This window comes from Bos javanicus, chromosome 4, assembly GCF_032452875.1.
Source record: "Bos javanicus breed banteng chromosome 4, ARS-OSU_banteng_1.0, whole genome shotgun sequence".
NCBI lineage: Eukaryota > Metazoa > Chordata > Mammalia > Artiodactyla > Bovidae > Bos > Bos javanicus.
Genome location: NC_083871.1, coordinates 50,734,275 through 50,760,009, shown reverse-complemented (window position 1 = coordinate 50,760,009; position 25,735 = coordinate 50,734,275). Strand labels below are relative to the sequence as shown.

Below are 25,735 nucleotides of genomic sequence, written 5' to 3'. Positions count from 1 at the left end.
GAACTCTCAGTTAAAAAAAAAAAAATCTATCTAAATATAATTGGCATCTGAATCTCTCATCCCTTCTCATTGTGTTGGGACTGTGAGCTGAGCTCCTGTGAATGGACAGTTGCCCAACATGACCTCCTCTTACTTGCATACTTGGGGCAGAGGAACTGATTGCTCACGGGACTGAGACCATGAACAAGTGCATCTGGAGTAGACATGGAGGCAGTAAGAGCCTGTCCTGTCTGGTCCTCACAGATGGGCAGCTCATCTGTGCTCAGAGGAGTACTCAGCTGCTCCTGCCAATTTCTTTCCCCCTGCCCCAAAATGAGTGGCTTGAAATTACAGAATAGCCACGAAGAGACTTCTTTTGATTATCAGAGAAATGGGTATTGTTTTCAAGTGTTAGTTTAAAGAAAGTATTATTTCAAAGGAAAGAGAATTCTGCAAATTTCTTCCTTTATCCTGCTGCTGCTAAGTCGCTCCAGTCGTGTCCGACTCTGTGCAGCCCCACAGATGGCAGCCCAACAGGCTTCCCGTCCCTGGGATTCTCCAAGCAAGAACACTGGAGTGGTTGCAACTTCCTTCTCCAATGCATGAAAGAGAAAAGTGAAAATGAAGTCGCTCAGTCGTGTCCGACTCTTAGCAACCTCATGGACTGCAGCCTACCAGGCTCCCCCATCCATGGGATTTTCCAGGCAAGAGTACTGGAGTGGGGTGCCATTGCCTTCATCGTAGGAAAAATAATATTAAATAAGTCATCATAGGACTTATTTTCTCATTTCCCTTTACCTTGGTAAAGAATTGTGCTGCCCAATGAATGGAGAGCTTTGTTCACATTTCTCAGGTATACACGTGTGATGGCTGATGGGGTATTTGCATTTTCAGTTACTGAAGGTTTTCCTCCTTTTAGCAATACATTCCCAAATCGCTAAACAGCCCTGGTATTTGTGAAGAGAGAATTGCCTTTCAACTGATGCAAACTCTGAGCAGTTTCTACAGAACTGAACACCTGGAAATAAAAAGTCTTGATTCTTTGAATACCGTTCCTGGAAATTTAGAAACCCAGGTGGGTAACCAGCTGGTGTCAGTGGTGTGTTCTTTCCTGTTTTTATCCTTTTCATCTTCATCAATGTTTTCAGTGATTACTACTCCTTGGCAAGCAGATATTTGGGTCCATTTATCTGAGGAAAGTGGCTTCCCCAGTGGATCCCTGAGTCAGGAAGATTCCCTGGAGAAGGAAATGGCAACCCACTCCCGTATTCTTCCCTGGGAAATCCCATGGCGGGCTACAGTCCAAGGGGTTGCAAAGGAGTCGGACACACCCTAGTGACTGAATAATAACAACAAATCTGAGGAAAATTTATAAAATATTGGATGCTGTGAAACCTATATCCAAGGATTTCCAAAAGAATTCAGATCAAACCGCCAGTATGAAGTTTTTTGACTTCTAGTCACTTTATAAAGGTAGAAAAAGGCTGGATTATTGTAGGAGCTTTTACCATTGTGACAGCTCAGGCTGGAGGAAGATATTTGGAGAAGGAGCTAACATCATAGTAACTCCTCCTGGTAAGTATCATTTTTCTATTCTTACTGTAGTCATAAAATACTGAGAGATGCTTTGTAGAAACAACCTGGGCTCTCCCTGATATGGCTGCCACATTCTTGGCCTCAGCATCTAAACAGTAGTTTTACAGCTATTGGTCACAGTATATGGAAACTAAATCACCTTGTAAATGGTTTATTCTTGTCCCTGCTTGTAAGCAGTTGAAATTTGTTCTAGAAAACACACACAAAATAGACTCAGGCTAGATAGTAAAGTATTCTGAACATGTCTGTCTTATTGCTTCGTTTATCTTTCTATATTCCAACATAAATAGCATATTATGACATCACATTGGTATAAGTTATTAGTTCAAGTTCCTTTCCTTATAGGCAGTCTATTAAGTGAGAAACACTTTTCTTACTATATCTTCTCTATATTTTGAGATAAAATACTGTGCTCCTGAATCTCCTGCAAAACCAATATTCCTGATTTTCATCTCATCCCTAAGAGCAGTGGAAGGAAATTCTTACAGTAAATGATTATACAACATTGATAAATCTCACTTCTTATTGCTCTAGCTTCTTAGAAGGAGGCTGAGATTATCTGAAATTTAAACTATCTCATCTCTTGTGGAATTGTCTGGACATGGACCAGTTTGTGAGCTCAATGAGCCATTTCAGCTCCAAAGTTCATGGAAGTGCCTTCATGGCTGGGCATTCTCTTTTGCTCTTTCATTCTCTCAGCAAATATTTATTGAGGACAGTTTCTGTGCTGGGAGCTGCAGACAGAAGGGCGAACAAGACACAGAACAAGTCTCAACACCAAACAGCTTCTATTCTAGTGGAAAAGCATTCTAGATTCTGGCTTACCTGAGACCTGTCTTCTATGGTCCATGGCTGCAGAAGTAGGACGTCTTGGATTGTTGAGCTTGGTGTAATAGTTATTGCTTATAAAAAATGTATCTTTTGTTTGATGGAAGATTTTGATGAAATGGCCTCAAACCATGCCATTAAAGAGAATTTTAATATTAGTTAATATTTACTGAAGGATAGACACCATGATCGGAGAAGGCAATGGCACCCCGCTCCAGTACTCTTGCCTGGAAAATCCATAGATGGAGGAGCCTGGTAGGCTGCAGTCCATGGAGTCGAGAAGAGTTGGACACGACTGAGCGAATTCACTTTCACTTTCCACTTTCATGCATTGGAGAAGGAAATGGCAACCCACTCCAGTGTTCTTGCCTGGAGAATTCCAGGGACGGGGAGCCTGGTGGGCTCCCATCTATGGGGTCTCACAGAGTTGGACACGACTGGAGTGACTTAGCAGTGGACACCATGATACGTAGTTTCAATGCCTTATACTTTCCTCACCAGTAATCCTTTCATTCCCATTTTATAGATAAAGAAACTGAGGTTTAGAGAAGTTTAGTTACTTGCCTAAAGTCACATGACTAGCTACTGTGGCAAAGTTTGGGATCCAGTAGAGACTTGTCAAAGTAAGAGGACTGGATCATTATGTGATATTTCAAACATTAAGTTATGTCTTTATATCCTGAATATTTACCCTTCTGTAGCCTGACCTGGATTCTGTAACTAACTATTAGTAATAGCTCATACTTTGTATTGCTGCTCACATGTGACAGCAATGCTCTTGCTTTTAATCATAGCACTGAAATGACGTCTCTTTCCCTCACAAAGATCATGGAAGTCACATGAATGTGCATTTATTAAACGTTCAGAATATGTGTCAGTTCTATCTCAATCCAAAAGAAGTGAATTAAAAATAAGAATTAATAAAGCAAGAAAAAAATGTAGTGGAATAGATACCCTATATTAACTGACTAAAATAAGCACACCAAATTTTCAAATATGTTTTCCCACCACAAAATTAAGAAAAAGAACTTCCATGTGGAAGTCTTTAGTAGGAAAATGAAGTAAAAAGGGGACATTGCCTTCAATATCCAGTTTTAAAATGGAGGAAATGGTCTTCAAACAAATATGTTTATGCTCCCAATGCATCAATGCAATGGGCACCAAAATGTAATGTCATTCATGAATGGTGACCCTCAGCTGATAAGATGAGGCAATCCAACTTAACAAAGGACAATTTGAGTACCAGGCATCCTGCCATTTTTGTAGTCATTTGTCGTAAGGCCCATACCTGGAGCTGCAAGCTGAACTTTGGGCATAAACTGGATAGATTTTTTGAAGCTGAAATTTCTGGTAAAATCTTGAGATACCCATCGATTGTGCTGTTTTTGGGGAAAAAGCCATTTGTTGTGGACAGCAGAAGTGACATTCCATATACTGGCTGCATACATTAGGCTTTAGCCAATATTCCCTTTGATTTTGTTCACCCTGGAAATGCAGCAAATACGACAGAACAAATGACTGCCTATTAACTGGGTGTGTGAAAAGCTGTGATACAGGCTTGGAGAATCCCAGACATATCAAAACACAGAGGAATGCAAACAAGTCATCAGTTGCTATGGATCTACTTGTAAACCCCAGATACTGAATTCCCATCAGATAGGCAAGATTTGCTCTCATGATATTAAAATGTCATGTTGGACCACACAATTATCACAAATAAAAATACTAATAATAATATCAATGATAATATAGTAATATTTACAACCTCTTACCGCTATATAATTTTTATGCAAATGAATTTTCAGATCTTGTTTCATTTTGAGCTCACCAAAACACTAATAAGGATGTTCATTTGACTTAACAGTAGCACGGTCATTTTCAAATAAATAAGGTACCCAAGGCGTTAGTTTACTTGATTTGCTCAACCACAGAGCTTGTTAGGAGCAAAATGAACCAGGACCAGAAGACTAGTGTCTTGAATTCCAAGTCATCATAGTTCTACTAGAATTTGAAGAAATCAGAGAAGCTAATTAGTCTAAAGTTTTTGATATGACTTGAATCACTGTGGAATAGTTACTTAAAAAACTTCAATGTTGGAGCAAAACTCATTGTCACAGGTAGGTATCAGAAGAACATAATTTTTTTCAAGGTAATGGAAGGTAAGAAATAATCAAATAGGAATTATATTTACTAAAAATGGGAATGTGGATGGGAATTAGATGTAGAGATTTAGGAGAGATTTTACAACAAATTCACATAGTAAAGGAGAGCATAGACAACACTGTACAAATATTATAAAAAATTTGGCTTCGTGTCTGTGTGGACTTCTATAAAGGGCTCATGTATAATGTACATAATCATCATGAAAGTATTTGGCCCAGGGTTGAAGTTTGTCATTACAGGTAAGTTTTATGAGTTAACATGTCTCCTTTCCTGATGCTGAAGGGGTATTTCCAAAGAAAATGGGCTTTGGAGTCAGGCTGACCTCGAACTTCTGATCCACCACTAACTATGTATAAGAACATGGATGTTATTCTCTGGACTCAGTCTCCTAATCTGTAAAATAGTATAACAGTATTATCCAGCAGGGGTTGTATGAGAATTAAATGCGACAGTGTGACGAAGTATTTAGCACATTGTCTAATGCATCAGTATTCCTATCTGGATAAGCCCGTGAACAGAGGAGCCAGGAGGGCTACAGTCCATGGGGTTGCAAAGAGTTGGACACGACTGAGCACCGTACGTTTTGTTGGCTAACACGTCATACATGTTGGATAAGTGTTTATTCAAATGTAAAGGGAAAATTGCATCCAAGAGGCAGAGTGTTGGTAGCCTAACTGTTGATGAATTGAAATTCTTCAGGGGATGCAGCTGTACTATTAACAAATGGAAAGTTATCTTATGGTTCCCTCACACACATAAAATTGAATTGGAAGGTATCTGTTTCTCTTTAGCAGACTTTGGTACACGGCATGAAAAAATGAGATTAAAATATGGTTTTTTTTTTATATGTCCTATTGTTCTATGTGCTTTAAATCTTAATCCTTTAATTTAACTGATATCATTTCTAACAACAACATTTATTGGCTCTAAAATATATAACCAGTAAGCTTGGGCTTCATGCTCATACTTATCAGAAAAAAGTTTTAATTTATAAAGAAAATGATCAAGAAGTGAAGTCAATTAAATATAGATAGAAATCTCATGAATTAAAAAGTCTTATTTAAGTGTGAAAGAGCTTCAAATATTTAGTTTGTAAAAGAAAAATGAGAGGGGGTAAAAAGAGGGAAGACCTAAATCACTATCAACAAAGTATATGGTTGGAGAAATACAGTCTCTTGCTTTTATAATGTGTAAAATACCACTTGTACTAAAAGCAAGATGTATAAAATTAAAATAGCACAGTACAACCCAACTTAATTTACAACATGAGTGAAAAATCAACCCTGTCTGCTTACTGATTTAGAAGAAAAACCAGGAACTTTGCTGCACAGGCAGAAGTTCCCAAGAATTGTCCTTTCTTCTCAGATGAGAAGTCCAATTTCTCCCTTCTTAAGATATTTCCCCTGAAGGACTCTCCCAGTGGTCCAGTGGCTAAGACTCCACCTTCCAATGCAGGTGGCACAGGTTCCATCCCTAGTCAGGATATATACTTCATGCAGCTGGTGGAAAAAAAGAAAACTGGCAGTAAAGCAGTTCAGCAGCCTTAGGGGGCAAATTCAAATTATAGGGAAAACACTGAGAGCCAGAATATTGTGTATTATTACTCAAGCTAAAATTTCAGATGAAATTCCAAAATAAAATATGCTGTTGTGAACATTTTCTGAATTTGGAAAAATTCTAAGTAGATTACTTGATAAGTTTAGTATAAGAGCCTTTCTGAAAATACATTTTTTTTACATGAAAGTATAGTTAGTTCACAATGTTGGGTTATTTACAGGTGTACAGAAAAGTGATTCAGTTTTTTTTTGTGTGTGTATTATTTTTCAGATTCTTTTCCATTAAAGGTTATTACAAGATATTTCATATACTTCTCTGTTCTACATAGTAGGTTCTTATTGTTTATCTATTTTATATACAGTAGTCTGTATCTGCTAATCCCAAATTAGAAGTTTGGGATTAATAATACATTTTTAATAGAAGTTTTGGAAGTACCGTTATACAATCAAGGCACTTTAAATAACATGCTGCTCTACTCCAAAATCTGGAGTGGTTCAGGTATAAAATTGAGAGGTCATATAAAATTAGAAATAAAGAGAATTTCCTCACTTCAGAATCGGGCATGGGATCCACATCTGGAGCTCAAAGTTCAACTTCACAGTACACGTGTCAAGTACACATGGGTGTTGATTCCCATTCTCAAAAGTAACTATATTGCTTTGTAAAACCAATAAATTTTCTCTGGGTATTTATTTTTATGATTCATTCCAGAATCAGTTAAATGAAGAGTGAGATTCCACAGAGTTGCAGAATATGAGAATGTGTTATTTGGACAAAGAGAGCATAAATTGCAAAATACAGGATGGGAAAGGGAAGTAGTTTAGAAACTAGCAAAGATTTTCACCAATACAGAAACCATCATACCCAATTGCCCCCGCCGCCCCTAATCCCACCACCCACCCATCTACTTCAAAACAGGCTCCAGTATTACAGAACAAAAGAGATTTTTAAAGATCAGTTGGGGACTTCCCTGGCAGTCCAGTGATTGGGACTCCACATTTCCACTGTAGGAAGCATGGATTCAATCAATAAACATGTTCATGAATGTTGGAAGTCTTGATGGGGGGTATTTATATGGGATATTTAAAAGTCATAATCCCATGGACAGAGGAGACTGGCAGGCTATAGTCATTAGGTCATAAAGAGTCAGATACGACTGAAGCGACTTGGCATGCACACAAGATGCACTCCATCTATGCATATAGAGAAAAAGTGAAGGTCAAGTTATAATCCAGCTCTGCTACTTAACAGCTGTGACTTTGGGCAAGTTCCATGAAGTCTTGAACTTCTCTTGCCATTAAAAATAGAACACTACTAAGCACCTAGGGACAGGGCAGTGGCACCCCACTCCAGTACCCTTGCCTGGAAAATCCCATGGACGGAGAAGCCTGGTAGGCTGCAATCCATGGGGTCTCGAAGATTTGGATACGACTGAGCGAGTTCACTCTCACTTTTCACTTTCATGCATTGGAGAAGGAAATGGCAATCCACTCCAGTGTTCTTGCCTGGAGAATCCCAGGGACCGGGGAGCCTGGTGGGCTGCGGTCTATGGGGTCACGCAGAGTCAGACACGACTGAAGCGACTTAGCAGCAGCAGCAGCAGCAAGCACCTAACAACGTACTGTCGATGCAAGGCCATAGTGAGCAGCAGCCTTCTGTTCTTTTACTACTCACTAGGTTTTTCCAAGCCACAACATGTTGGTGTTTCTTTAACCATTCTTTTTCATTACTATTCCATATTCCCCTACAGAGAGAAACCTCCAGGCAGACACTTCCCCCAAGCCCACTGTTTTTCTTCCTTCAATTGCTGAAATCAACCATGATAATGCTGGAACATATCTTTGTCTCCTGGAGAAATTTTTCCCTGATGTTATTACAGTTTCTTGGAGAGCAAAAAATGACAAAAGAGCTCTGCCATCCCAGCAGGGAAATACCATGAAGACCAAGGACACATACATGAAGTTCAGCTGGCTGACCGTGACCGAAAACTCTATGGATAAACAACATGTATGTGTTGTCAAACACAAGAAAAATATAGGAGGAATTGATCAAGAGATTATTTTTCCTTCAATAAAAGAAGGTAAGTGAATATAAATGTAAATATAACCTCCCAAAACACTGTTTTTCAAAGGCAATACCCACCTTTCCGGCTAAGTGTTAATGAAAAACAAACAAATATGTCTTGATAAAATGATGTTTCATTTAATGGTAGCTATCTCCCCATACGATTAAAATAGGATAGGCCTTGAAACATAGAAAAGAAAAAATTTTACTTCTCTCACCCTCAGTTTCATCTTCCAAAATATTAAGATCATATGATGTTTAAGTGTTAGAGTTGTTGTATGGATTAAATGAAACAACATATGTGAAAGCATCGAGCAACTTAGCACACAACAGATCTTCACTGTTGGGGATCTTGGTTGGTCAGGAAATAACAACACTTCTACATCTTTCAGGAATGTCCTTCAGCAGGCAAAGTCATTCTCAATTCAGTTCTCCTTTACAATTCCAAAGCAATGAGTTATTAAATGACAAAATGGTCTTCGTATGAGGGAGCCAAATTGCAGCTCAGCAAAAAGAATAATTTGACCAGGTGGTTTTTTAAGGGCTTAGGTTTTTGACATTTGTATTTTACATACCACTATAAGATAAAATTTGTAATCAAAGATTGGGTGATGTTAAAGTGTACAAACTTACTCCCATTACACAATGAATGCATTTCCTGCTATTAGAAAAGGTCTTTCAAGATAGTTTTATTGCAGCCCTAGCACATGCCAGGTCTGGAGGGATGTACGGATGGACACACTGGGGTGAATTACTGCCCAAGGAGGATGCATTACAGTCAAGAGAATATACACTTTCCTTGATGACTTAGGGTCACCTGTGATCCAGGCATGACATCTCAAAGCAGCCCCCATGAGCAGATGCTGGACATGTCCATGCAGTGTGGGCAGAGAGCTGGGATGTGCCTCGGCCCTGACAGTGGTCCTGTAACTCACTGGACTCAGGATTTAATGTCCTGCATGTTCACCTAACAGACCAAAGTCTCCAAAGCGCCCATCAGAAGGAATCATTTTGTTCTTTTCCCTGTGGCTAGGAAACCTTTTTCAGAGAAGGCAATGGCACCCCACTCCAGTACTCCTGCCTGGAAAATCCCATGGATGGAGGAGCTTGGTAGGCTGCAGTCCGTGGGGTTGCTAAGAATCAGACACGACTGAACGACTTCACTTTCACTTTTCACTTTCACGCATTGGAGAAGAAAATGGCAACCCACTCCAGTGTTCTTGCCTGGAGAATCCCAGGGACGGGGAGCCTGGTGGGCTGACGTCCATGGGGTCGGACATGACTGAAGCGACTTCACAGGAGCAGCAGCAGGAAACCTTTTTAAAGCCGTGGGAACCAAGCACATAAAATGTGCATAGATGTTTGCTATGCCCCAGTCCGAATTTCTGAAGTAAGTCTTTATCTTCTCTGATTCTTAGTTTATCCAATGATCAAATCAGGTTTGAACACTTGTCTTGGTTTTGTCCTGGGGCTGCAATGAAGAACAAATGAAATAACATCAGAGAAAACACTTGCTTTCCAAAATATGACATGGCTGTACCTATTCATATATTCATCAAATCCATTTATATCCTCTTCTAAAACTAATTAAAAATAAAATTACAAAAATAGCTCTAAATTTTAATTTTTATTCTAATAGAACAGAAGCAAATTTGCAGTTTAAGGTAATCGTGGCTTTAAGAGTCCTACTTAAGGACACTAAACGTACTAGGTTTTAGTACTTTTTTCTTGTAATGAGAAAAAAATAAGTATATAAGTTTCATTGTGACAGTTACCATATTAGAGAGATATTCCAGTTCATAATGTGTTTTACCTGAACACAATTCTGAAACAAATGCATTCCAAGGGTTTCTAATGGCTGTAAAGCTAATGATGGCATTTCGGTTAATGTTATTCTATAGCAAACTTCCAATGCTGTTTCTTAAAATTGTTTTGTTTTTGATAAAAGCTAAGAATATAACATGAAGTGCATATTAATGAAATGATTTTACAGAGAAATAAATCTAATCTGGTCCTAGTTTTTGACCAACCTTCACTGAGAAAGAGAACTTAAACACATAGAGTTGATTATAAAACTTTAATACTTTATTGTTTCTGCCTCAACCAATGCATGTTAATAAGAGGTTTGTTTATCTTTTAGTGAATAAAGTCATTGTAAGGGAATATATGTATATTACACATACATATATATTGCAATATACTGCTGCTGCTGCTGCTGAGTCGCTTCAGTCATGTCCGACTCTGTGCAACCACATAGACGGCAGCCCACCAGGCTCCCCTGTCCCTGGGATTCTCCAGGCAAGAATACTGGAGTGGGTTGCCATTTCCTTCTCCAATGTATGAAGGTGAAAAGTGAAAGTGAAGTAGCTCAGTCGTGTCCGACTCTGAGCAACCCCATGGACTGCAGCCTACTGGGCTCCTCCATCCACGGGATGTTCCAGGCAGGAGTACTGGAGTGGGGTGCCATCACCTTCTCTGATTGCAATATACACACACGTATAAACATATGTGCATGTGTGCGAAGTCGCTTCAGTCGTGTCCAAATCTTTGCAACCCCATGGACTGTAGACCACCGGACTTCTCTGTCCATGGGGGTCTCCAGGCAAGACTATCAGAATGGGTTGCTGTGCCCTCCTCCAGGGGATCTTCCTGACCCAGGCACCAAACATGTGTCTCCTGTGACTACTGCCTTGCAGGTGGATTCTTTACTGCTGAAACATACTCACAGTATCAAATAATGGGCACAGATAATTCATTACTACTTGTTCTCATTTCTTGTAGTTGTCACCTCACTTGTCCCTACTACTGAGCCTCCAAATGATTGTTTGACTGATGAAAGCAGTAAGTTTTTGTACAGATTTATCTTTATGTCATGTTTTAGTTTTTCTTTCTTTCTGTTGAACTTCTCTGTTTTAAAGTGGAAAAGACCAATTATCTGAAATTGTGGGGCTCATTATTGTTATAGTTTTACTGATCATCTCTACTGTCATCTGTCAATAGATTATATACATATGTGTATGTATATATTCACAGACACCATATTATACATAATATGCACTGACTGTAAAATAATGAGTGTGGACAGTTGATTAATACTTGCTTCCTTTGCTTTTATAAGTTACAGATACTGGTTCTAAAAAAGCTTGTCTGAAAGATGGAAGTGGTAAGTTTTGCTTATGTTTGCCTTTAAGACATCCTATAGCACTTTTTTCCTTCCTGATCAATTACCTTTCTAAAAAATGTTATCTATTTATTTTTAAATGTAACAAAGATGAATATTTTGAATGATGCAATTCAAAAAACAAGTACAATTCAAAAAAAATGATACCAAAAAACAGGTACAATTCACAAAGAAACAGACATCATAAACAGTTAGACACCTAACAACAAAGAAACAAAGATACCTAAAGCAAAAATCAGGAGAAATATAAGGGAAAAGAAAAAAACATATAATCATAATGAGACATATTGACATTTCTCTGAGAATATTTTATCAAAGCACAGAAAAAATAAAAATGGGAGCATCTTGAATGATGTCATTAATAATTCAAATATAATAGATTTCTATTTATATTAATTTATCTTAATCTTATATCCTATACAAATATATTTAACATTTTGTATCTCATACATTGTTATTAGATATCCACAGGCCATTTAGAAAAACTGACAAAGATAAACATTCAGTTCTGTTCAGTCGCTCAGTCGTGTCCGACTCTTCGAGACCCCATGAATCGCAGCACGCCAGGCCTCCCTGTCCATCACCGACTCCCGGAGTTCACTGAGACTCACATCCATCAAGTCAGTGAGGCCATCCAGCCATCTCATCCTCTGTCGTCCCCTTCTCCTCCTGCCCCCAATCCTCCCAGCATCAGAGTCTTTTCCAATGAGTCAACTCTTCACGTGAGGTGGCCAAAGTACTGGAGTTTCTTTCAGCTTCAGCATCATTCCCTCCAAAGAAATCCCAGGGCTGATCTCCTTTAGAATGGACTGGTTGGATCTCCTTGCAGTCCAAGGGACTCTCAAGAGTCTTCTCCAACACCACAGTCCAAAAGCATCAATTCTTCGGCACTCAGCCTTCTTCACAGTTCAACTCTCACATTCATACATGACCACAGGAAAAACCATAGCCTTGACTAGACGGACCTTCGTTGGTCCTTCGTTGGACCTTCGTCTCTGCTTTTGAATATACTATCTAGGTTGGTCATAACTTTCCTTCCAAGGAGTAAGCATCTTTTAATTTCATGGCTGCAGTCACCATCTGCAGTGATTTTGGAGCCCATAAAAATAAAGTCTGACACTGTTTCCACTGTTTCCCCATCTATTTCCCATGAAGTGATGGGACCGGATGCCACGATCTTTGTTTTCTGAATGTTGAGCTTTAAGCCAACTTTTTCACTAAACATTACCAAATTTCTAAAAATAGAATTTTTTTGTCAATCACTTATACACATATATTACTTTTGACATTATTTTCTGTTATAGGTTATTACAAGATAGTGACTATAGCTCCTTGTGCTAAATAGTAAACATCTGTTTCTTGTTGCATATCTATTTTTTTTTAATTAGAAATCTAGCATCTTATTCAAACTAAGTCATACAAATGAAATCAAAATGTCATAATTCAGATTGGCTGGGCAGATGAAAACATGTGCATGTATGCACTCCCATTTACCATGTCACTCTGCTTGACCCCCCAAACTGTATGTAATTGTTTTCTATCGTTAGGTTAATCATGTTCCCATTATGGCTTGCTATTGTAATTCTCTTTTACTTTTTGTTTGGCTATTGATTGTGAAAACTGATAAGCATCTTTCACTATTGTGATTATGAAATGGCAACCCACTCCAGGGTTCTTGCCTGGAAAATCCTATGGACGGAGGAACATGGCAGGCTATACAGTCCATGGGGTCGCAAAGAGTCAGACACGACTGAGTGACTAACACTAACATTAACTAGTACTCACTTAATACCGTTGAATCATGACTGGTCAACAGAAAAATAATAGAATTCTATATCACCAAAACTACCATTTAATAGAAAAACCTGTAAACACTTTTTAAAATCCAGATGTGTATTAGAATTAACTTGGAATTTTTTGAAAAATACAAATGCCCAGGTATTGCTTTTTTTTCCGCCAGAGCTCCAGATATGTTTCTAATAAGCAAGCGTGTTTAAAAGCAACTGGACTATATGAGAATCTTTTACTTTTATCTAGTTTGTTTCACTTTTTCTATTTCATATTCGGTGCTCCCATTTCATTTAGTTTATGTTTTCCAATTTCTCCATCTCTTTTTTTTTTTTTGATGTTCTTTATCAAGCCTTTGTCAAGCATAGTAGAAAAGTTATTGTATACATATATATATATATATATATATATATTTTTTTTTTTAGAAAGCATGAGTCGGACATGACTGAACGACTTCACTTTCACTTTTCACTTTCACGCATTGGAGAAGAAAATGGCAACCCACTCCAGTGTTCTTGCCTGGAGAATCCAGGGACAGGGGAGCCTGGTGGGCTGCCGTCTATGGGGTTTCACAGAGTCGGACATGACTGAAGCGACTTAGCAGCAGCAGCAGAAAGCATGAATTTTTACCTGATCAATTACCTCTTGAACTTCCTTGGTTAATGTTAAGAAAAAGTCAATTATTCCTGAAACTGTGGTGTTCATACATTTAATCAGAGTATCTCTCCTGTCTGTGTTAGCAGATCTTCTATTATATATACATGCATATTAACGCACACATAGTTAACCACATTTGTGCCACTGTCTAATAATATATATGAATGACTGACAATACAATTGATTAAACCTGCTCTCCTTTCTTCTAGATACTAATTCTACAAAGGCATGTCTGGAAGGTGAAAGCAGTAAGTTTTGTCTTTGTCTGCCTTTGTGTCATGTTACAGCATTTTTTCCCTCTGGATAAACTTAACTTTTGGACTTCCTTGATATAAGGTAGAAAAAACAAAATGTCTGGATATTGCAGAATAGACTGCATATTTTAAGTAAATCCATCGTTCCTGAAGAGTCGTCTTAACACATTAAATGCTGGGTTTGGTGTAAGATGACTCTAAATGAGAGGATGAACTGATAGGCTCCAAATTATTTCAAAGGTGGGCTTTACCCAGTTGTGTAGATTTTGTTTGTAATAATTGCAGAAACTTGATATCAAGTTGCTTCTAGAGTATTTTTGAGTTTTAGCCCTTGCTGGTAACTAATACATGAACTGACACTTGCTGAGAGCTTGATATACATAAGGTGTTGTGCTGGATCTTATGTGAATATTTTTTTTCTTCATCATAACACTCCTATGAGGTGGTGCAACATTTTCCAATAATTTTTCAATGAGGGCCATTAGCCAAAATTACTTAAATCCCTTGTACCAAGCTCCATAGCTAGATATGAGGATTCAACAAAGGCCATCTGAATCCATGGTTCAGACACTTCCTCAGTTCTCTATTCCATCTCTAAGATATAGAGCAAGAATCCTAAAACCGAGGCTCTGAGACAGGGTGGACCCATGGGCAGGGTATAAGTGCGTGGATTTCCAACTATCCCAGACAGCACTTTAACCCCGGTTCTTTTATTATTAGTTGCACGAAGGTGGGTAATTACTTCTATTTCTGGGCAATAGTGCCCTCTTCTGCCAACTGGGAACAATTGCACCCAACTCAGTTATTACAGAGATAAGGTCACCTATGTGGAATGTCTCCCACAGGGTATCCATTTAGCTGGCACAGGATGAGTACTAGTTGGTGGCCCCTTCTCCCTACATGAAGGGTCTCAGTGAATTTAGAAGAGCTGGCAATGGTCCTGCTGATCCCTCCTCCGTTCCCAGTGTGTCAGGGGGCCTGGAACTCAGCTAACATCTGACCTGACTCAGGGCCATGAGTTATGAGCATGTCCCCTCCTGAGATCCTTTCCACACCACATACTAGTGATTCTGGAGTTCTGACTCCATGAAGGTAAAGCATAGAAAAGGGAAACATACAGGAAGAAACTCAGCCTTGTAGTCCATTGAGTAGCAAGTCAGGCCCAGTATCATTGTTAATTTCTTCTTGACATCATCTATTTCTTGCAAAATTTCGAAGGAGAGTAAGTGCAATTATCCTAGAACATCACGGGCACGAGGTTAGACATCTAAGAAAGACAGGTGACTGAGGCATGAGCTCCTAAGGTTTTGGGGATTTTGGACTAACCACTCTCTTCCATTTTGTACAAAGTTCTCTTTACTAAAGCCTTCCACCCATCTCACTGTGTCACAACCAGATTTCCCTGGTTGATGCCCTTCATAGGAATCTCATTGGTGCACAACATGTAATGGCTCAGATGCTTCCACATCAGCAATTCAACTTGCTGTTTATGCGTAACTTTGATGTCTAGGATATTTATTGGACATGGAAATGCAGGACTACAGAGCAGCTAAGAATACCTTCTTCAGATTCAGGTTGCTGGGATTGAAATGTGATTTCTGGTGCTTTCTAAATGAGTGACACCAAGCAAATTATTTCTCTCTGTCCTTAGTTTACTGGTAAAAGGGGTTGAAAATGATAATCTCATAGGTTATTTGAAAACTTAACTAAGATTAGAATCTTGCATGCAAAGCTCTCAGAATAAGTGTTTGACATTTGGTTAGGGGTTAACAAACGTCACCTCTTATTGTTACTCAGAGATGTGATGGCACAAAAAATGCAAAATGCTATTTATCATAGATATTTTTCCCATTTGGACTCATTCTTTAAAAACACAACCTTGCTTTTTAATATTTGGGAAGGTTCTGTTGAATTTAGTTGAGGTCGTTGATTGACTTGAATTGTCAACTAGATTCTGAGTTGTTCTGGTGGTGGTGGTGCTCATGGTGGTTGCATCTGTTTTCTTTGGGTTTGGGGTGCCACTTCTTTGCAGATCACCAGAAATAAATCATTGTGACCACTTCCGTGAATATGTCCTCTCCTCTCAAAAGAACACTTGAAACTAACCAAAATGACTTCTCCTAGGTACCCTGCAGCTGCAGCTCATGAACACCTCTGCAGCCTATTACACCTACCTCTTACTCCTCCTCCTGAGCACAGTCTACTTTGTTGTCATCATTTCCTGTGTGTTTAGGAGAACAGGCGTCTGCTGTGACAGGAAGATCTCGTAATGGGGGGGCTACCGAGAGATCAACTTTCCTTCATCCTCTACAGTCCCAGAAAGTCTCTGCTTGCTTTTTGGTTTGGGTTATCTCAGTTCAGATGTGTATTTATCTATGATGTCATAATTGTCCCACCCTCAAGTCCTTTCAATTCCTGAGCGCACACAGTGGGCAGCTCCCTGTCTCCTCCCTCAGCACCTCCAGCCAGACCACGACCCTGACCCTCCCTGTCACACACCCTGGAGAAGTCAGCTTTGCTGCTCGAATTCCATACTTAGATTTTCATAACATGCACAATAAATACAAAAGAATCACAAGCCCCCTTTTGTCTGTGTACTTTAATTTCATGAAATCTAACCAAGGTGAGAAACAGCATGATAACCACGCTATCAAATTCAGCGATGACTGTAATAATGTTACTCAGGTCTTTCACTGAGATGGTGGTTATGGTGCTTTCTCTGGGGCACCGGCTCCAAGACGACTGGTGGAGCGGGTCCAACAGGAGCCAAACAAAGGTGCCCGTGTTCCTTCTCTTTCAGAGTCACCAGAGGCAGACTCATTGGGTTGGGGCATTCGGATAGTGACAGTATAACACCCAGCATGACTTGCACCGTGTGTGCTCAGATCTGTGCTAGGGTCTCACAAGCCTGACTCCAGGTCCTCGTGTTAACCCCTGATGAGACCTGGGCCAACACCAGAGGAGCATCGGGTGCAGGATGAAGCATGCAGACTGTGGCCGTCGAGGGCCTGGGTTTGAACCCTGGGTCTGTATTAGCACTTGTGTGATCTCAGACAGCTCTTCGAGCTCTCTGTGTCATCATTTCCTCATCTGTGTAATGAAGTTACAGAGCCCTGTCTCCTGGAGTGTGAGGATTAGATGAGTCCATGATGCCTGGTCCATGCAAGTTCTCAACATTAGTATCTACTGTCAGTAGTTCCTAATCTACTGTAGGAACAATAGATTCCACACATACACAAATGCACTGAGATTCATTTCTAAGCTTACTTCCCTGCAAAGAAATCAGATGTAGATGGAACAGAGACTCCGTTTCTACTGTTCATCAGGTAATCCCATTAATCATTTAAGAACCCCTGGAAGAAGCAACAGTTAGAGCTCACAGTTTATAGGTTGGAGAGGTTAATTTGTCTGTTCACAGTCACTATTTTGTAAATAAGAGTCATTCAGGTTTTTCTGAACCTGGAGCTCACATTTTGTAATCTAGCATCACATGGCTTTCCCTTGGTTCACTTTCTGCTGGGAAAAAACAAACTACGACAGGACAAAACACACACTGCTTCTTTACTAAAGGCTTCCTCCAAGGATTCGGAGAGAATTTTCTTAAGAATTTGTGATTGTATCTGTCTTTTTCTTACGTATATACTCTGGTTTCAACATATCTACTCCCGTGGTTGTCAACATGGTGGAAATCCTGCCTTATTCTATGTATGTGGTTTTACAACTTCTTTTTCTTTTCTGCTGAAATATTTGTTCATGTCTTTCAAACATTTTTCCTATTGAGTAATAATATGAATAAACAGGACACTCATTATATGTGTTTCTGTGTATTTCTGTAAGTACAGACATAGAACAAAAAGTTAAATTCATGGTAGAAGGAAGGAAAAATAAGGGATGTTCTATTTCCTCTAATGAATTCTTTTAAAGGAAATTTTTTATGTATTAGAATTGAAACACTGTCTTATTTAAAATTGGAAAAGCTTATTGTTTGTTTCTTTGTGTATAATCGGCTTCAGTGTGTATGAAACAAGTTCTTAGGCAATTAAACAAAGGTTCCCATTTGAAAACAAAAAGAGACCAACCAGATAAACAATGGTGGTTTAGTTGCTGAGTCTTGTCCAACTCTTGAGACCCCATGGACCATAGCCTGCCAGGCTCCTCTGTCCATGGGATTCTCCAGGCAGGAATCCTGGAGTGGGTTGCTATTTCCTTCTCCGTGGAATCTTCCCACCCCAGGAATCGAACATGGGTCTCCTGCATCACAGGCAGATTCTTTACCGACTGAGCTATGAGGTAAGCCCTTCGATTGATCCCTTGGTTCACGTTAACTTGACCAGTCCTCTTTAGGTAAAATACAGTGCCCTCATCTTAGAGATTTGGAAATATTTATTCAATGGGAAGAAATAATGTAGTAAGTACAGAAGCCAAGAGGGGAAACTTACCTTGGCTATTGCACAAACTGCTGTGATGAACTTTAGGGTGCAAGTATCTTTTCAAATTATGGTTTCTCCAGATATACACCCATGAGTGGGATTGCTGGATCATATGGTCATTTTATTGCAACATGGATGGATCTGGAGATTATCATACCAAGTGAGGTAAATCAGAGAAAGACAAATATCGTATGACAACACTTATATATGGAATGTAAAAAAAAAATTATACAAATAAACTTATATTAAAAAAAAAGAATAGATTCACAGACTTAGAAAACAGGTTTACGGTTACCAAAGGGGAAAAGTTGGGACAGGGATATATTAGGAGTTTAGGATTAACATATACAAACTCCTAAATATAAAACAGATGATCAACAAGGACCTACTGCATAGCACAAAGAACTCTACTCAATATTCTGTGATAACTTATATGAGAAAAGAATCTGAAGAAGAATGCATATATGCATATGTATAACTGAATCACTTTGCTGTTCACCTGAAACTAACACAGCATTATAAATCAACTATACACTACTATAAAATAAAGATTACATTTTAAAAAGGAAGCAATAAAAATTTAGAAAAGGGCAAATTTGCAAATCTCTGAGAAGTTTTGTGCAGCTGATTTTCTGGCCAGGACCATACTGGGCAGCGTCTCCTGTGGTGTCCAACTTCCTGCCCCTCTAGCCCTGGGCTGCCCTGGCATGGGAGGGGTAGAGAGGGGAGGGCAGTGCGGGTGGGGTGACAGCCTGAGTGGCAGCAGGAGGGCGCTGGTGTGGCTGATGGGGTTTCATCCTCTCAGGCTTCAGTTTTGTTCACATGCTCAAAACCACATTTTGGTTGATTTGTGGAAACTGTTTAAAGTCAAACAGGCCCTACTGGTTGAGACTGTACAAGGCTAGCTGAGGTGTCAAAAAAGTATAAGCACAGTTAAACCACATCCAACTTTGCTCACTTTCAAAAGGTCACAACTAATGGAAGAAAAGATCTCTCTACACAGGCATGTAATTGTTATCAAACATACTAGGCTGTGGGTCATGGTTCCCCATTATGGAAATATATGCAAGTGCATACTCAGTTGCTTCAGTGCTGTCTGACTCTTTGCGGCCCTATGGACTGCAGCCTGCCAGGGTCCTCTGTCTATGGGGATTCTCCAGGCAAGAACACTGGAGTGGGTTGCCATGCTCTCCTCCAGGAGATCTTCTTGACCCAGGGATCGAACCCAAGTCTCCTTTGCCTCCTGCATTGCAGGCAGATTCTTTACTGCTGAGCCACCAGGGAAGCCCATTTAAATATACACTTCTTCCAATTAGCTCCTAAGTGAGTTGGGAAACTTACACCCAGAATGTTCAGATGCTGTACCTTGGACCACGCCCTTGACCCTGAAGGAAAGAGCAGACAGGACTCCTTGCAGTGCTAAGATCATCCTTGACATTCCTCCAGCCACCTGTGTTCTTCCTTAGTCTGTGACTTACTGAGACTGGTACATCTTGGTTTCATTTTCTCAGTGTAGATGGGAGGACACAAGACCCAATCCCTGAACCAAGTTGCATGGACTGATGTGAGATGCTTTTTTTCTCACGAGAAAATAGACACAGAAGACCAGGGTTGACCTATGCAATTGAGTGTCATATACTGAGTCACCCAAGACCCCGTAAAGGGACTAAATGACTTTAGAGTCAACCTGAGCAAGGCTTACTAGGGGACAGTAAATCAGATGACAGTGTGACAGGTGAATAGCAGAGGGTTGTTTGCAATGTGAGCATGAAGAGCAGGTGTCCCCCCACACACACACCCAGCAGGTCCAGAGTGGGGTCCAGACCCTGCACTCCATCCATCCAGTCCCAGAGGGAAGCAGGGCTTCATGGCTGAGGTCAAGGCTTCAGCTCTCACAGTCCAACCACAGGGCACATTCAAGTCACATCCTCATTCTTCTTGTCTCTGCTCTGAAAGCCAACTTCTAGGGGGACGTGCCCTCCTAGGGAGACAGCCGAGTCATACTGGTCCAGCCCAAGATGGGAGGAGAGCTCTTTCTCAGGTTACAATCACACACTGATGTCTGGCTCAGACCCCAGCTATGATCGTGGTGTAGACACGGGTTCACTCCTGGGACAGGATACTCTCATCGTAATGACACCACTGAAGTCTTGAAGTTTTAGTCCAAGGCCAGACCCTGGAGCTCCCCTCTCCCCTCTCTCCATGTAAGAAGCTCCCCCTGACAAGGCCCCAGCTCCCCAGGGAGCCTCCAGCTGCATTTGTGTCCTGTGGCCCATTCTTAGACTGAGCATGGGTGGAGTCAATTAGATCCACACAAATGACTGCTTCCACCCAAACCAGTGTGATTTTACCTATACACAACTAAGTGTTGCTTGAATAACACAATGAATATAAAAAAGAAAATCCAAAAACCAGTACACATGCTGCCTCCCTACGAAGCATTATGTTAAACATTCTTATTTGAAAAAGAATAGCTCACTATATAATTGAGTTTATTTTAATTCAAACTAACTAAATACAAGGGAAAATGACGGCAATGATTTCATGGTGTAGTTTCAAAGAAGAGTATCCAGACTAATTTAGATCATTCTCTTAAGAGAAAGATACTGTTTCTGGAGACCTTTGGTATGTATTCATAATCCCTCGTGTCCCCCTTATTCCAACACGTTCGGCCAAATGTATGATGAAAAACGGGAAAAATAAAACTAAATATTTTGATATGTACTTTTTAAAATTGTACAAAAAGGGCATGTGCATGAGGTTTTTTGTTTGTTTGTTTGTTTGTTTTAAAGGCAAGACAAACGTAGGGTCTTAAGAAATATTGGAGTAGGAAATGGCAACCTCTCCAGTATTCTTGCCTGGAAAATTACATGGACGGAGGAATCCAATGGGCTACAGTCCATGGGGTCCCAAAGAGTTAGAAACAACTGAGCACATACACTAGAAGAAATATAAAAGAAATCTCAGACATGAAACAAGAATTCCATTCTGCAAGTCAAAAAGATATTTTGCTTATGATGAAATACTACTGGCAACTTTTCATTAAGAGATCAGATTCAGTCTCCTCTAAATACAGAGTGGACCATGACATTATCTTACCATCCTCAGGCAGGTGACTAAATATATATGGATATGGCACTGTGTCATGAGATACTGCAATCAATAAATTCTTTATTAGCTGTTCAATAACATCAGCAGTGAATGGCACCTTTTCAGCCTTCAAAAGGACGATCTCATCTCTGGTGTTGTTCTGTTTTTTGGTGACTATCAGTGAGGGTTTTTTCATGATTAGAAAGAGAGGAAATAAGAATATTTGAGACATGGTGTAAAAAGGCAAAATGCTACATTTGCCCTGTGTTTTCATTAAGAACTTTATGTACTGAACATGGACTGTGTTTTAGACACTTAAAGAACCATATGGAAGGCTATCGAAGGATTTATTTTTAGAATAAATTTTAGAAAGGGATCTACTATTTCCACGCCCACATTTTTGTTTTATGTCTGAACACTACTGAAGAAAGACAGGTTGAAGTATGTTGAGTTCCACTGACGCAGTACAAGGCTTCCAACTACCACGCTTGTCTTTCTTACACTGTTGTTTGTCTGTGTAGATGTCACCTCAATTGTCACTTTATTTTCTACCTAACATTTTACCACAGCTGGGCTATACATCTCAGGATGGTGTAAGTGATAGTCCTGGAATACTCTTTCAGCAAGTATTCCATTAGCTTTTTATTTGGCTCACACCTCACCAAAGCCTTCATTTCAGGACACTGAGTCTTGCATCTAGGTTGCAGCTGAGCACGTCTGACTTTGTGCTGCAGAAGAGAAGCTCAGGAACTAGGCCTGGTGTGCGTGCTGAGGGACTCACAGCTTCCCTGCCCAACCCAAGTCCCCTTTCCTCACCATACCCTCACCACCCTTTTCCTGGGCTTCAAGGCAAAATTAGCCTGAAAATTAGCATAGCTATACACACGACTGAGTGATTAAAAAAAAGTACATACTAAGGAGGCCCTGGGTACAATTAATATAACTGGAAAGGAACCTGTATTTCAACTGGAAGTGATTGCTATCTTTATTCTCAAAGCTTCATTTCGGGTGGATCCTTCAGCTGATCGCTCCCAGTGCCCTACCTTTAAAATTTCTGAGGATATGATGCAGAGATAGGGGGACCTGGCCCTGTCCCCTGGTCCTCACTGACCCCTGGTTCAATTTAGGAGTCCTCCTTTGAACACACACACACCTGATTCTCCAAAACTGCAATCTTCCCTATAATTTCCATGTTAAGTGGACCCCAGACATCATTTACAAGAAACTGTCCAGATTCAGTCTTCCCTAGTGGCTCAGAAGGTGAAGAACCTACCTGCAGTGCAGGAGACACAGGAGATTTGGGTTCGACCCCTGGGTCAGAAAGATCCCCTGGAGGAGGGCATGGCAACTCACTCCAGTATTCTTGCCTAGAGAATCCCATGGGTAGAGGAGCCTGGTGGGCTACAGTCCCTGGGGTCACAGATAGTTGGACACAACAGAATGACTGAGCATGCACACACATCTGGGTTCAAGGTAAACAATAAGCCCTACCATTTCCGGAGCTCTTCCTCTGCCTCTGGGACTGGACTACACACTGTGTTCACATGATCCTGTTTACTCTCCATACAACCCCATGACTTCCCTTTTCACAGACGGAAAAAAGGAAGTGAAGCTCCTTGCCAAAACTACACAGCTATCATATTATTCAGAAAATTTAGCCCCCTCTGATGAGACCCTTGGAGGATACAACCCAATGCTGGCTCAGATGGTAGCAGGACCTTTCAGCAAGGATGGTTGTTCTGGGTTTGTCTTCTCCTCCCAAATTAGCAGGGCATTCACTGCTCTGTGAGTAGAAAGTGGCCAAAGAGAGCATGAGATTTGTCTCCAGCCAGACCTGGCTTCAAATCCCAACCTAATTCTTCTTGGGCATGCAGTGACTTAAAAACTATCTCCTTTGGGGAAGGGATAAATTAGGAATTTGAGATTAATATATACACACTCAGTTCAGTTCAGTTTAGTACAGTCGCTCAGTCGTGTCCGACTCTTCGAGACCCCATGAATCGCAGCACGCCAGGTCTCCCTGTCTAAAACCAACTCTCGGAGTTCACTCAGACTCACGTCCATCGAGTCAGTGATGCCATCCAGCCGTCTCATCCTCTGTCGTCCCCTTCTCCTCCTGTCCCCAATCCCTCCCAGCATCTATATATAAAATGGGCTTCCCTGGGAGCTCAGTTGGTAAAAATATATGCCTGCAATGCAAGAGACCAGGTTCGATCCTGGGTTGTGAAGATCCCCTGGAGTATTGCATGGCAACCCACTCCAGTATTCTTGCCAGGAGAATCCCCATGGACAGAGGAGCCTTGTAGGCTACAGTCCATGGGGTCGCAAAGCAAAGGACACAACTTGGAGACTAAACCACCACCATATATAAAATAAACAACAAGGACCTACTGTATACCACAGCGAACTCTACTCCATATTCTGTAATAAACTATATGGGAAAAGAATCTGAAAAGGGATTCAGATTCATACACGTGTGAAAATATTCATACATATATTCATATATATATATATATATATGTCACTTTGCTGTACAGCTGAAACTAACACAACATTGTAAATAGACTATATTATACTCTAAAATAAAAGTTAAAACAAAATGAAATAAAATAGCCCCAGCTTTCCCCGTTTCTAAACCGAAGATATTATTTATCCCACAAGGTTTCAGGATTTAATAAAACAATGAACATAAATCAGTTAGCACACTGCCAAAGTATATTTGATGCCCAATCACCGATCTCTGTATTCCTATTTCATTATTCCACCAATATTCGTTAGTGTTTCTCAAACTTTCCTGTTTACCATTCCTCCCCTCACCCTGTGGTCAGACTCTTGTCTCCTCCCTCTGGCTCCTCCCTCTTCCACCCCTCCCTTATTTCTCTCATCAGTTGCCCCGGGTAGCCTGGGAGAAGCACCCACTGAGACCCTGACCTGACCTCCATCACACACCCAGGTGCGGCGCCTCCGAGCAACTTGAGCCCCACCACCATGGGCTCTTCTCTCGGGGCAGGGGGCAGAGCCGTTCTGGGCCGCCTGGCCCTCCTCTGGGCCCTCGTGGTTCCAGGTGAGTCCCTGCGGCTTCCCCGGTGGGCCGGGCGGGATGCACCCGGAGGCTGCGGACTCAACCTGCCCTCATCTCATCCCTTGCAGACATCCAGCAGGAGATCAGGGTGTTCCAGCGGTCCGTGATGGTGGGGCACGCGGGTGGAGCTATCACTATGCCCTGTCAGATCAGTAGGTCTGTGGATTACGTCTACTGGTTCCGCCAACTGGAGGGCCAGGCCCCTGAGAGGCTTCTCTATCTAGCCTTGTCCAAGCGGGATGTGCAGTGGGATTCGGTCCTAAGAGGTGATAAAGGCAACGCGGCCCGCGGCGCGGATGGCAAGAGCTACACCATGTCCTTGAGGAAGCTGGCGAAGAGCGACGAAGGACTGTACTACTGTGCTACCTGGGGATCGGCACAGCAGTGCGCGCAGCCCCGGGATCTGCACAAAAAGCGCTGAGACCCACTGCTCTCCCAGACCTGGCAACTGCCACCGCCTCCAGGTCCCTTAGGTTGCCTTGGGGTGACCTCTCAGTATCCTGACGACTCCCCCCACTCTAGGGCTTCTGCAGATAAAATCTGATGGGAGCTGAAGCTGACCCAGGGAAAATGCTGTGCAGGTGGCAGGGACTTTTCCAAAGATTGTCCAGTTCAGCTTGTCTGGAGCATTTGGAGGGGAATCTGGGCTGCTCAATCCACCAGCTACTAAACACATACAGCTATTGAGCCCTTGAAATGTATTTAGTTCAAGAGCCCAAGCTGAGATGGGCTGTATGTCTATAACACAAGCTATATATTGAAGATAGCCAAAGAAAAAAAAAGTGGAATATCTCTTTAATTATTTTTATATTGTCTTACTGTTGAAATATTTTGGACATCTTGGACTAAGTAAAAATAGTCCTAACCTTCATTTTTTTTAACGCAGAAGCCAAAACATTTTCATCTATGGCTTGAATTGGTGACTCACATTTATTTCTAACGGACAGCTCTGGTATTGACTGAAAAGATAAAAATCTGACCATTTCCCTTGAAGGATGCACAGACAAAATGTCACATAAATGATTTCAAGGGTGAGGGACAGTCTAGATCTGCCACAAAATGTTTG

The 25,735-nt window shown here is 40.8% G+C and overlaps 2 gene segments (V, D, J or C); both read left to right on the top strand.

Moving 5' to 3' along the window:
• The window catches only part of LOC133246079 (T-cell receptor gamma chain C region DFL12-like), a 32,482-nt gene extending 15,837 nt beyond the window's left edge, over nucleotides 1-16,645 (top strand). The window contains 6 exon segments of the C gene segment in view: nucleotides 1,504-1,554; nucleotides 7,874-8,203; nucleotides 10,969-11,028; nucleotides 11,306-11,350; nucleotides 14,023-14,061; nucleotides 16,192-16,645. Coding sequence covers nucleotides 1,504-1,554; nucleotides 7,874-8,203; nucleotides 10,969-11,028; nucleotides 11,306-11,350; nucleotides 14,023-14,061; nucleotides 16,192-16,337 — 671 coding nt within the window.
• Nucleotides 16,646-24,413: 7,768 nt separating this feature from the next.
• Nucleotides 24,414-25,207, top strand: LOC133246792 (T cell receptor gamma variable 4-like). The segment is given in 2 exon segments: nucleotides 24,414-24,651; nucleotides 24,738-25,207. Coding segments are annotated over 2 exon segments (429 nt in total).
• The last annotated feature ends 528 nt before the right edge of the window (nucleotides 25,208-25,735 follow it).